The sequence below is a fragment of the Bactrocera oleae genome, chromosome 6, assembly GCF_042242935.1.
Source record: "Bactrocera oleae isolate idBacOlea1 chromosome 6, idBacOlea1, whole genome shotgun sequence".
NCBI lineage: Eukaryota > Metazoa > Arthropoda > Insecta > Diptera > Tephritidae > Bactrocera > Bactrocera oleae.
This window is the reverse complement of record NC_091540.1, coordinates 21,501,125-21,515,381: the sequence shown is the minus strand read 5'-3', so window position 1 is coordinate 21,515,381 and position 14,257 is coordinate 21,501,125. Positions and strand designations below refer to the sequence as shown.

Sequence of the window (14,257 nt, the reverse complement as noted above, 5' to 3'; positions counted from 1 at the left end):
AGAGATGATTTCATTGTGTCTCGTTCTGCGGACATTGTGGCAAAACACAAAAACATGTTATCGTATGAAAGTTAAACTTATTTCGTTTCTAGCTATCAAAAATTGCCTACTTAATTCTTGCCAGCTTATAAAATAAAGTCGTAACCTACTTAATATTAGTTATTTCATCGACTGTCGTATTTTTATAATAAAATAAAATAATTTTAAAATGATCGCGTTATTTTGAAAATAGTCCTTAAAATATATTAACTTTAATAATCCTTTTATTTAAAACAAATCATTCTATAAAATAACGACCAGTTTGCGTTTCTGTGAATAACTTTAACATAGTTGCAATAGATTTCATAATTTAAATTGTTCCGAGCATGTTTCATTTTGGTATCTTGTTACTTACACCCGGTGTTTCAACAAGTATGTTCCACGTCGGATTCATTACCTTTGTAGTACTGAATTATTATTGCTGCAGGTTCTAAAGTTTGTTTTTATATTTTGTAAAAACCATGTTTTCGTGTAGGGAGTAGCGTAACGGTATAATTAATAATGTCGTGAATGAGAAAATAATAAATAGTTATGAAATTATGTCACATTTAAAATAAAACGTGTCGTATGTCTTAATTTTTATTTTCTCTGATTTGTTCATATGAATACTTTAAATAAAGCGTCAAATATGAATTTATCCAATTAATTTATTATATTTGCAAAAAAAAACTATCTATAATATGTTTTCATAAGATACATTTTCATTCTTGTACACTACCGTATTGAATTGAAATCGGAGATTTTTGAAACGTGTATAAGGTAGAAAAGTATATACATATGTACTACATAAGAATTCCGTTAAGCTTATAACTTCGCGACTAGCAATATAATGGATGAAAATTTAATAACAGAGTCAGAGACAATATCAAGGGTAAACCCTTATTCAACAATCATAAGTGCAAATACTTTAGCAAGTACTATCGGCACATTGTCTTCGACTCCTCCTAAGTCACTAGATTCCCGAACAATACGGAATTCTTTTCCTGTTGATACTAGTTCACTAAGTGATGATTCAGATAATGAATATTTAGATAACAGTATCGAACTCCGCGGTTATCTAAGCAAATGGACGAATTATATTTATGGTTGGCAACCGCGTTATATAGTTCTAAAGAATGGCACCCTTTCGTATTATAAGTCGGAGTCGGAGTCAGATCTTGGTTGCCGTGGAGCTATTTCTCTCAGTAAAGCTACAATCAAAGTAAGTGCTTTTATTATCAAATTCAAATATACTAATCTAGGCAGTGAAATCATGCTCTTCGCAATCAAAAAAATTTTACCTTTAAAGGTATCTAATATGGGTAAATATAGGTTGTCAAATATCTCCCTTCCCTTTTTGTCTTTTGAATTTCGCGGCTATGTACAAAGCGCTCAGAGCTCGTATCTGGCAACACTATACATAATTTGAAAGGTCTTGACATAACCTACAAAACAACGCTATGCATGATTAGTTTGGATATTGCGTTCAACAGTTATAGACGTGTAAACATGTAGTTCACTAGCGCCGAAATTCGCGCTATTTTAAAGTTTTCCTTCGTTAAAGGCAAATCCGCTAGAGAAACGTTCCGTGAGATTAATGGTGTTTTGGGGGATGGTACTCTATCACTTCGAACCGCGGAGGAATGGTTTCGACGATTCAGAGCCGGTGAAAATGACACCATGGATAAGCCAGCCGGCGGAAGACCTGTGACGACAAATACCGATCAAATCATGGAATACATCGAGTTAGACCGGCATATGGCATCTCGTGACATCGCCCAGGAGATGGGAGTTGGTCACCAAACCATTTTGAACCATCTGCAGAAGGCTGGATACAAAAAAAAGTTTGATGTTTGGGTGCCCCATAATTTGACGCAAAAAAACCTTCTGGACCGAATCAACGCCTGCGATATGCTGCTGAAACGGAACGAACTCGTCCCATTCTTGAAGCGGATGGTGACTGGCGACGAAAAATGGATCACATACGAAAATATCAAGCGAAAACGGTCGTGGTCGAAGGCCGGTGAATCGTCCCAAACTGGCCACGCCGGGATTGACGGCCAGGAAGGTTTTGCTGTGTGTTTGGTGGGATTAGAAGGGAATCATCCACTATGAGCTGCTCCCATATGGCCAGACGCTTAATTCTACCATTTACTGCGAACAACTGGACCGCTTGAAGCAGGCGATCGACCAGAAGCGTCCAGAATTGGCCAACAGGAAGGGTGTAGTGTTCCACCAGGACAACGCCAGACCACACACTTCGTTGATGACTCGTCAGAAGCTACGGGAGCTCGGATGGGAGGTTTTATCGCATCCACCATATAGCCCGGACGTAGCGCCAAGTGATTACCACCTGTTCCTGTCCATGGCGAATGCCCTTGGTGGTGTGAAGTTGAACTCAAAAGAGGCTTGTGAAAAGTGGCTGTCCGAAGTTGCCGTCTAGATGGAAACAGATCATCGAACAAAACGGCGCATATTTTAACTAAATCCGATCACTGTAACACTTTTTATAAAGCATTGAATGAAAAGCAAAAAAGCGGAAGGGAGATATTTGACAACCTATATATAGTTAAGGTCCCCCAACTAAGGAGGCCTCAAAAATGACACTTTTTTTTAAATCGTCTTATTTTTAGGCGAAGTTTACAAATCCGTGATTGTAACGTGAATAAAGGGTTAAAATGGGTATGTACGGATAGAGAAGGTTTTACAGATTAAGAAAATATATACAATTAGTTGCCGCTGACTTACGGTTTTTGAGATACTTGCATTTAAAGTTCAAAATCTCACTGGTCGGGCCAACACCGGGGTGTCTTCAGTTCCTTCGCGAAGAACTCCTTTTTGCATTGGGGGCCTTCGACCTTTTTATTTTTAATTATTTATTTTTATTCGATTGCAAAATATGGTAATACTTATTTAATTAATTTGTAATTGTATGAATAAATTGATTTGAACCAAAGTTAAACATTTGTTAAATTTAGTTTTGCATTATTTACTACAAAACAAATGTGTAGAATCGAATTAGTTAAGTGTTAGTGGATATAAAAGTTGAAAATATAAGTGTAAAATTCATTTTAGATCAAAGAAACACGCACTTTAAATAGTTGAATTTTTTAACTTTAAATGCAAATATCTCAAAAACCATAAGTCAACAACTAAATATATATAATTTCTTAATCTGGAGAATTCAGGTGATGCTTTCTAAATCCCAGCCAAATTTTCTGCAATCAATGCAATCCAAAAATACCAGAAATTTGAAAATGGATACCCCGAAAATTTTTTTTTTCTTTAAATGGGTACTTTAATAACAAATAAAAACTGTTGTTGTTGTTGTTGTTGTAATGGTTACCTAGTCCCCGTTTGGGTGATAAATTCCAGATTCGTTGTCGTCGAGGTCATCTAACGGGAGTCCCAGGAAACGAGCTTTTTCGACGGGGTCGGACCATAAGGAGAAGGGTGTTAGATGAGTGGGGTTTGTTGGGCATGCAAAGAGGTGGTTAGTGTCATGCGGAGACTCATTGCACGCAGGACATGTGTTTGGTATGTCGGGGTCTATTCTGGATAAGTAGGAGTTTAATTTTACAGTATCCAGAACGAAGTTGCACGAGGGTCACTCTGGTTTCGCGAGGCAACTCGAGCTCTACGTCTGCTATGGGTGGTGGTTTTACTCGTAATACGCCATTCACTGAGAGGGAGTCGGTGAAGGTGTTGATGGCTCCACTGTGAATGGCGGTCAGTGCCTGTCTGAAGTTCCGCAGCAGAAACTGCTTGGAGAGGAGGTCGTTGTGTTCCTTAACCGGAAGCATACAAGCCTCACTATGTAGGTGTTCGATTGGAGACATCAAGAGGCATCCCGTGATAGTCCGAAGTGCAGTGTTCTGACAGGTCTGAAGCTTCTTCTTCTTCGTGTCACTGCATCCAGGCGACCATATTGGGGCTGCATAATTTAGGACCGGCCGGCCGATTGCCTTGTATGTTGTCAACAACGTTTCTTTGTCTTTTCCCCAAGAGCTGCCGGCAAGCGACTTGAGGATTTTGTTGCGGCTCTGTACTTTGGCAGTTATCGCGGTCGTGTGAGGAGTGAAAGAGCACAGACTGTCCAATGTGACGCCTAAAATTTTAGGGTTATTAACTGTCGGAATTTTTGTGCCATCGACTGAAATGCTCAGGTCCAGTCTGTACTCCTTCGTCCAATTTGTGAATATGGTAGCTGTGGATTTAGTGGGGGAGAGTGTTAGGCTCCTTGCAGAAATTAAACAGTAGTAGGGAGAGGACACCGCCCTGCGGAACCCGCTGTTTAATTTTCCTAAGTTTGGAGTTTTCACCTCGAAACAGTACGGATGAATGCCGACCGCTCAGGTAGTTCATAGTCCACCGCTTCAGCCCTGGAGGGAGCGTTGATTGTTCTAGGTCCTCAAGTAGCGTTGTGTGATTGACTGTGTCAAAAGCTTTTGACAAGTCCAACGCTACGAGGATCGTCCTCTCGCAGGGTGGCTTCTGGTTCAGGCCATTAACTATCTGGGGGTTTATGACGCTAAGTGCTGTGGTGGTACTGTGCACTTTTCGGAAGCCATGCTGATGATTTGATAGACTGAGGTGGTGAGTGGATGACGGGAGTAACAAGGCCTCAAGTGTCTTCACTACTGGAGAAAGGAGAGTTATCGACGATAAGACTCCCCTTTGTTGGCGGGTTCCCCAGGTTTCAGTAGTGGGACCACTCTTCCGACTTTCCACACATCGGGTATTTGAAGAGTGGATATCGACAAGTTGAGGACCTTGGTGAGATAGTTTACTCCCGTTGGGCCTAGGTGTTTTAGCATCAGCATGCTTATTCCGTCAGGGCCGATGGATTTAGACGATTTCGCCTTTTTGATGACACTCTGAACCTCCCCATCGGTGAAAGTAAGTGGTGCGCAGTCTTTTGGCATTTTGCGCAGCCGTCGGGTAACACATCGTTTGGCCTTGTCGGTCGAAGGGTGCCAAGGAGGCATGGCCATCAAATTGAATTTCAACTCGGTCGTCATATCTCCTCGGGTTAGACAAGGCCTTGACAGTATTCCAAAGCTTACTCACACCGGTGGAGAGATTACAGGACTTCAGGTGCTCCACCCATTTTGTCCGCTTATGTTGGTTTACCATTTGCCGAATCTCAAAATTGAGATCCCTTATTCGGGGATCACAGGGATCGGCATGGCGTAAGGTGTCGCGCTCGTTTGCTAGTACAGCTGCTTCGGCTGGGAAATTTGGGCGGAGTTCCGCGATTCTACCAGCTGGTATGAAGCGAGCGGTAGCAGCAGCGATCACCTTGCGGAATTGACGCTCGCCAACGATGACGTCCGTAGGAATGGGTAGTGCGTTGAAGGTACTCTCAGTAAATTCTGTGAAGCCGACCCAGTTAGCTTTGTTAAAGTTAATGAAGGTGCGGTTGTCCACAGAAATAAAGTCGGGAGGTTTCTCGATCGAGATAATTATGGGCAGATGGTCTGATGCGAGAGTTAGCATAGGTCGCAGGGTTATGCTATGTATCAGACCACCGCTAGCGATGGTAATATCGGGCGAGCTATTGCCCATAATTCTGGTGGGGGCTTCGTCATTCATTGTGCAGAATGTCGAATCGTCAATCTGTTCCGCCAGCTCCATCCCCCTACGATCTTTTGACAGGCAGGAATGCCAAAGATCGTGATGCGCGTTAAAGTCGCCTAGTACCAAACGGTTTTCACTACGAAGTAGCGCATTTATGTTCGGGTGATATCCTGTTGGGCAACATGTAACTGGGGGGATGTATATATTAAATATTTCGAGCTCGACATCGCCTGACTGGACAGCTATACCCTGACATTCTAGGGTAGTGTCCCTGCGGTCGATGTAAACATCGATTAGACGATATTGCACGGTGTTGTGCAATATGAAGGCTAGGCCTCCACCATTATCTCGCTCGCGATTCCTACGCAAAAACGTTGAAACCTGCACAACTCAGAAGATCTGAGCGGCTGTTTAGCTTGGTTTCTTGGACCGCAGCTACCGTTACGCGCTCCCGGCTCATGAATGCAACTCCTACAGCATGGGGCAACATACGACGCACTCCACTCTCGTGTTGTGCACAGACCGGAACACGACAGAAAGTCACACCAGCCAGTACAAGAATTGCACTTGACTGATGTGACATTACGGCGTATTACGGTCTGACACACGGGACCGACTGTGCGAGGAACCAGGAGTTGCTGGGTGGTTCTCGCACGAGGATTGGAACTGGATGAAGGTTGGGGGGAGGTTGGTCAGACTGGGAGTCATGCTGCCTAGAGCTCCTTAGGGCCGTAGAGGTCCTTTCTTGGCCACTCAATTGGGGTGGCGGCGCAGTGCGCGAACCTGGTGCAGATTGCACAGCCGTTGAGGCAGATGTCGCATTATTGCGTTGACAGCATGGGGTCACGTAACTCCACTCCAGGTCTTAAGATGGCTCCATCCATTGCATGTATTGCACCTAACCGAGGTGGAGTTTGGATGGAGCCTTTTAGCGCAAACGCAGCAGTAGAATTCCTCGGGGCCCAGGTTGGACTCGATGCCAGCACGGGTCAGGAGGATACGGAGCAACCCTGCTGCTAGGCGTTGCTCCAATGCCGACAAACTAAATCTAGAACTTATCGATCCAAACAGGGTTAGATCGCCGAAATAACAGCCCTTGGCCGGCTGTTGTGGGATTTGACAAAAAAAAAAAAAAACTCTCACAAATAACAACTATAAGGCTTCCATAGAGGAAAACTCTAATATTAATGAACTGGAGACTATTCTCAATTAGTTATTCACTACGGTTTTCAACTCAACTAAATTTTGGTTAAAGTTTTGAAACTCAAAAACAATATCGTTGGAAGTGTTGTCAAACTTCAACGTTGTTGTTGTATTACGGTTTTCAACTCTGTGCCAGTGGGGTTGACTAGAATATCAACTGTGTTTATTTAGGAAAAATATGAAGAGAAATCGAAAACGGGTAAATAAACCGTTTTATATGTATATAATTTATGTACAAAATTATAAAGCTCATGTAAATATCTCGTAACAGGAAGAAGCAAGCTACAATTTATAAACAGTAAAAGTACAATTACCGAACCGTACAAATCTACTATTCCTAGGAATATACTTTTTGAGTAAAGTTCAACTTTTTAAGCGTTTTGCTCCTCTTCAGCCATTTGAGTTTTATCCTCTGCGCGCAAATATGGTGTTGATAATATTTAAAACCGCCTTAAACACCACAGATTACGTAAGTTGCGCCAGCTTAAAGTTAAAATCATTTGAACTGCTTTTGATAACAGCCGTCAGCAAGGAAACGGAGAGTGTGTGGTAATGTTCCTTCATTTCATTTGATTTGAGTGACCAAAAAGGCTTTTTCGAATGAGTAGCAGCTCAGTTTTGGCCCCAATATTTCCGTCGTTGTAATATACACTAAGGGAAAAAGTCTACTTACAGCCCTCGATTATGCGATTTTGGGAAATCTGTCTCGAAAATCAAAAAAAGCCTTATGTCAATATTAAGACTATTATAAAATAAGAATATAAGTGGGAACTCTTTTCTTTTCTTTAAACAACTTTCACCGTTACTGTGGGAAAAGATAATAATTCGGTGTGAGATGACTTTATAGGAACCGTCTTCAAAATTAGACAGTGGGCGTGGCACTGCCCACTTTTAGGTGAAAACCCATATCTTGGGAACTGTTTAACCGATTTCAACCACATTCGGTGCATAACGTTCTTTTCATATTTTTATGTTATAGTGCGAAAATGGGCGAAATCTGATTACAACCACGCCTATTTCTCATATAACACCATTTTAAATTCCATATGATTCTTTCACTTTCTACTATGCAAATCAAGCAACAATGATTGTATCTGGGTAAAACTTTGCGTGAATAATGCGTTTAAAGTATGCCACCTTGTGACCAAAAAATGTCTAAATCGAACCAAAACGGTTCAAGCCCCTAGGTACTGAATATGTGGACCCCAGTGCCTATAGTTGACTTTTTACCGAAAATATCGGTCAATGTGAAAGATATATAATTGAAATTCACATAATAAAATAAATAAATAAAACTGTCGATAATAGTATGTTTTTGTGTAAAAAATAGGTTGAATCAGACCGAGAGTATAAAATGGTCGGTTACACCCGAACTTAGAACTTTCTTGTTTTTGTTTGTTTTCTTTTCACTATGCCCTTTTATTCCGACTTGCAATAAAAAATATATTTTAGGTAAATTTGGGTCTATGTACTTACAATATTTTTCTTTAATATATTTGTGTGTGTGGGGTATAAATGTAATTTGTGTGGATTAGTTTGTACAATTGTGTAGTTCTGTGTGTGCATTTGGTAGAGTTTATATAATTCAATTTATATATTATTTGTAAGTATAGACTAAATTGTAAATATAAATTTAAATGTAACGTGAAGTGGTATTTTGTTTCCGCGTAGATTGGTGAATTTGCTGCTGCTGTTGTTGGTGTAGTGCTGCTAGGCGATAAATTTGTTTCGCGCTTGATATAGATTTTCCTTCTTCCTGATTCGTTCTTATTAGACAAACTAACGAGCTATGTTGGTGCAGTTGAACCTTTTGCATTGTATGTACAAGATCTATTCGGTAAGAAAGCAATGCTCTGTGTTTGGTGGGATCAGAAGGGTGTGGTATATTATGAGCTAAAACCTGGTGAAACTGTTAATACTAATCACTACAGACCACAAATAATCAATTTAAACCATGCATTGATCGAAAAACGACCAGAAGACACGGCAAAGTATTTTTGTTACACGACAATGCACCTGCACATAAAGCAAAATCGGTTCAGGATACCTGCGGTATTCACCAGACTTGGTACCTTCCGATTACCATTTGTTTTCATCGATGGGACACGCATTGGCTGAGTAGCACTACGATTGGTTTGCTTCAAAAGACGAACATTTTTATGGCATGGTATCCACAAATTGCCAGCAAGGTGATCGAAATTTGTGAAATGCAATGGTCAATACTTTGAATAAATTTTTTTCTTTTCCCATTCAAAATTCACAAAAAAACTGGTACACTTGCTAAATAAAACATTCAAACGTAGGCACAAATAAAAAGTACGCGCTAACTACCATAAAACACACAAAAGAACGACTAACAAAGTTTAACAAACTAATAAAAAAAACGGGCGCGAAACCCAAAACAAAAATACATAAATACAATACACAAACGAGCGCGGATATAAGACACAAAAATACAAGCAACAACTCGCTCAAGAAGCCCGTAAGCAGCTGGAAACCGGGAGAATGAGAAGGATTGGCGACAAAGGGGCACATATTTGTGCGCATATATTGTATAATATGTGTACATACATTAACCTCAAAATCACAGTGAGCGTAATTATTTAATTTTTTTAATTTTTAATTAATATATGTATGCACGTATGTATGTTTTAGGTTACGGTTTTACCTATTTAAAACCTGTAAGGAAAAATCAGTTCCCTTAACGGTAATAATTCAAGGCTGTATTGTACGGTAAAAATCGAAATACCGCAATATGAAGAACAGTTTAATGAAGTATATATTATATATTCATATATATCACAAAAAAATTAATACATTTTGATATCCTACTTATATTTACTAATGCTTACTTTCGTGTATTCAAAACACGCTTAATCCTCTAACAAAACATAAATTTAAGATTTACTTGCAAACATTTTCCGGCAATACCCCATATGCTTAATAAAGCAATAAGCAGGATTGCTTTAATTAAGTGAGCAAAGGCAAAATCAAATATAAACTGAAATACAAAAAATAGATAAAAACATACATAAATGCATATTTGCTGAAAGCATATTGTCAGAATATGAATTGAAACCGATAAAAAAAATATAGTAGGTGTCATTATGTGATATAAATCTGTAAAGTAAGTATGTATACAAACATACAAGTAAATGCAAGCCAAATTTCACATGAGGTCGGCTTTAGTATAGCATCCCAAGATTGCAGGGTTAAAAGGGGTATGGTTGTATAGAGGAGATTTTCCAGATAAAGAATATATATATTAACAACACTTATTATATAATATCTCTACATGGAACTCATTTGTTATTGTGCATATAACGAAAATTGTGTAAAAATAAAATGCTTATTTAAAGCAAATGTTAAAATAATTAATATGTAGAAACATTGTAGTGAAGTGTAAGTGTATAATAAGTGCATAATATAAAAGAAAAATTGTAAGATAAAATTTGTGAAATTTTCAACTTAAAATGCAAATATCTCGAAAATTTTAAGTTTCCGGCGGCAATTACCAGAAAAATAATTAATTTTGTGGGAGCAATCGCTCTCATCAAAAAAAAAATGCCCAACGAGGCAACAAATGATAGATTTTCTAACTACCCAATAGGAAATAGCGGAAAGGGTAAAGGAAAAAATAATCAGAAATAAAAACATTCAACACAAGCAAAATCGAAATAGACCCAAAGCTAGTAGCAAACACAAATTAAATAGAAGCCGTTGCAAAACTCAATCTTTCACATCCGAACAGAATAAACATACGTTCTGCGCACTACAAGTATGTTATGCACTAGAGGTCATAAACTACAATCTTATGAGAAGTTTAAAAACTTAAAAGTTAACGAACAAAATAGTTTCGTCAGATCAACAAGATTATGTACAAATTGCTTGTCACATGCGCATACATAAAATAATTGCAAAACCAAATTTAATTGCTTATATTGTCACAAAAGACATTGTTCAATGCTTTATTATAACAATTTCCCATTTCACTCCAAAGAAGCGCTTCTACAAAAAAAAAACCATGGGTTTAGTTTCAATACAAATCCCAAAATGGTAAATCCCGAAAATTGCCAAGAGGCACCATGCTGCTCAAAGGTATTAAAAACTCAAACGCTACACAGCGAAAATCGAAGTAGGATATTTACTACCCACAGCAGTCGTCTCCATCAAGCATCGAGCAGAACAAAGATAGCAGATCTCAACTGCAACACATCCGCTCAAATAGATCTTCTATTAGGCAGCGATCTCATATCACAGATAATACTCGAAGGTGTTGAGAAAATTTCAAACACCACCATAATACAACACACTCATACATCACCACACGGGACAACACAACATACCACTACACTACGCCTGTACACCACCTCACACCAGCAACTATATATATCATAATAAAAAATGTTGCGAAAGAATTCAACATTCATTATTCGACGAAATCGTAAAAGGATTATAATCAAATTTGGTTTTTTATTAAGTTATATTATATGTCATAGACTCAATTAGTTTTATTACTATATTTTACTTGCTGTCAGCAAAAATAATATTAAAATCATCCTTAAATGAGATAAACTCAAGATCAAGTTTATATTTAGAGTAGTTAAAATTCATATTTTTGTTCAAAAAAAAATTTTTTTTATATTAAGTCACAGTTAAAACTTTATCTGAAGTAATAAAAAGTTTTCAAAATAAATTTCTCCAAACCAAAAATCCTTTGGATGCTTTTTACTAAAAAAATATAATTTCCGAATAATTTTTTGAGGGACTGTATATACATTAAACTTATTTGAGGGCTTGGCCATACCCACTTTAAAATTTTGTTTTCCAATATCTTATTGTGGACCTTAGTTATGGCACTTTGTAGGTTTTCGATTAAAAGCGTTTTGTGGGCGTGGCGTTCGATTACGCTTTTCTACAATATCAAACTTCTTATAGAGCCAAGACTTCTTATGGAGCCAAGAAATTTTTACTCGGATTGTAGAAATTTTAAAAGAATTAATACGATCTTTTTCCGGTGACAGATTTTAGGTTTCTGAAAAAGGTGTTAATAATGAACGTAACTTACCAAAGTATTTAAAATTATATTACAAAATAAATGTCAACAATTTTTGACCGAAACATTGTCTATATGTGCATCTCATTCTTACATTAAGTTAGCTATGGGTATGTTTTGGTTAGCGTTTTTGGAAGTTTCTAATCTTAAGCTCTTAATGTAATTTAAAAACTTTAGTAGTTGTACTTATCTTATCTAACCTACCTTATTCTAAATCACTTATAGGCTCACGATACTGATGAACAACGGTTCGATGTGGTCGTTAACAATTACAATAATTGGTGCTTACGTGCCGAAACACCGGAAGATCGCATGCATTGGGTCGAAGTACTTCAGATGTATAAAGAGGAGACGGGAAGCACTGATACAACATCGTTGCGTCGTCATGGGAGCGCAATATCTTTGCAGTCGAACACGGTGTCAGTGGCTAGTGGCAGCAGTCTGAAAAAGTCACAAAGAAACTTGATGGAAAAAGTTGGGGAAATAGAGACGTTTAAGGACATTCTTTTCGGACAGATAGAAACTCTTCAAAGGTTGGTAAAAATCATATATGTATATATAATGCATATTTTATAAATTTTGTTTTGTAAACAGATATTTTGATGCCTGTGTCGATGTCAATAAATTAACAGGGAAACCTCTAGATTTGGGAGATGGTCTGAAGCCAATCGATTTTAAGGTATTTGGAATACAGTAGCAAGATTTTTTCTCTAGCCATTATATTCCATTCAAACCAACTAAAATATCTGTTGGTAGGGAGAATCTATCACATTTCGTGCTACGGCTTCTGGAGTATTGACAACACTTCAACACTGTTTGGAAATTATTGCTGAAAGTGACGATTTGTGGAAAAGAAAATTAGAGCGAGAAATAGAAAGGAGGAAACGCTCTGAAGAACAAAATCGGTAAGTACATACCAATATGTATGCAAAACAGAAAAAAAAGGAATCATATGGTTGTAAAAATGTTCATACAGCTGAGGTCATCTGATCGAAACAGTGCGTTTTTCCGGCAGAGAGATTTAAATATGTATATTTTAGTTAAAAACTAGAAATTTATTTGTGGAAATGTAAACTTTCAAAAATATTATGAAAACAAAAGTTTATAGCTTATCGCACACTTGTGGTTGCAATAAAGGCGCGTAACCCCTTTTTGGTTTTTTGTATTCGGTTCCCCGTATGTCTATTTTCACTCCTATGTTATATACAATTCCAAAACCAAACTGATTGTAACAATGTACAAACATAAATATATAAAATCGTTACTGAAATATTTTTTTAATATGCTTGATGTAATTGGAAGCATTTCATAATATAATATAAATTTAAATGCAAGTAAAAACTTGATCTCTATGAAGAACTATAATAATCAAAGTATCCGAAATGTATCAAAAATATACTTAAAGTTATAAATTTAATAGCATAACCCGGCAACACACTATACCAGATTTAAGCCCTTTTGAGACATTTGGCCGTTTTAATAGTAGAATACCATGCCGAATGCTTAATTTTTTTCGTGAACTTCCTTAATTCTATTACGTTCTTATCGTAACTTCCGTCATTATATAAATAAATAAATAAATTATAAGAGCATTCGCCTGCGTATGTATAGGTGCAAAATTTACGATTTGTTACTTATAAGTTTCTGAAATGGTACACACATCCAAAATTTTTTTATTTCTATCTTACAGAAAATATAAAGACGAAATCGAAAAAGTGAAACGTATTTCATATCCAGGCCCAGATTTAGAGGTAAGTGTTAAGCGGTGTACTAGAAATAAACGTAAAATATAAAGTTAGAGTTCTCTTACTGTACTACAAAAATAGTTCCCTACATTTATAATCGACTTAATCAGAATATTGGTTTGTTTTTAAAGAACTGCAAAATACATCTGCTAGTTCTGTAACGTTTCTATAATCATACGAAACAATGAAGTAACGTTGGAAGATTAAATATTGTTTTCTATTGTTCTTAATGATATTATGAGCTGCTATTTTACATAGTTCAAGACTTTAATATTGTCCGACCGTTTACCAATTTCCTTATAAAAACTACCTGAATAGGTATTAATTCATTCATGAACAAATGTATGTAAAAAATAGAAACATGAATAAATACCATCAGAAAATAAAGAAGTATTAAAAAATACATCACTTATTTATATATAATTGGTATAGTAAAATTATATCCATTATTTTTGCATTAAATTGAAGATTTGGTTAGCATGCGTACAGTTAGAATGTTTAGACTAAGGTCAAATATGGACCGTTTTGTTTGATAACTTGTTACCATATTGAAGGTAGTTTTATAATGTCCATACAGTCGCTATTGACGAAAACTACGACAGTTGATTTCACATGTTTCTCTTGTGACGATTTTATTTTACCAGTAAAATCATTC

General features: G+C 37.3%; 1 protein-coding gene across 3 annotated transcripts in view; it reads left to right on the top strand.

Moving 5' to 3' along the window:
* The first annotated feature begins 350 nt into the window (after positions 1 to 350).
* The window catches only part of cert (ceramide transfer protein), a 51,442-nt gene continuing 37,535 nt past the window's right edge, over positions 351 to 14,257 (top strand). The window contains exons 1-6 of one of the 3 annotated variants that reach the window (XM_036360317.2): positions 351 to 411; positions 843 to 1,240; positions 12,083 to 12,390; positions 12,452 to 12,536; positions 12,614 to 12,762; positions 13,548 to 13,608. In XM_036360317.2, the coding sequence (XP_036216210.1) occupies positions 366 to 411; positions 843 to 1,240; positions 12,083 to 12,390; positions 12,452 to 12,536; positions 12,614 to 12,762; positions 13,548 to 13,608 (1,047 nt within the window). In that variant the 5' untranslated portion in view covers positions 351 to 365. The other 2 variants (XM_014237664.3, XM_036360321.2) reach the window with 2 other exon arrangements.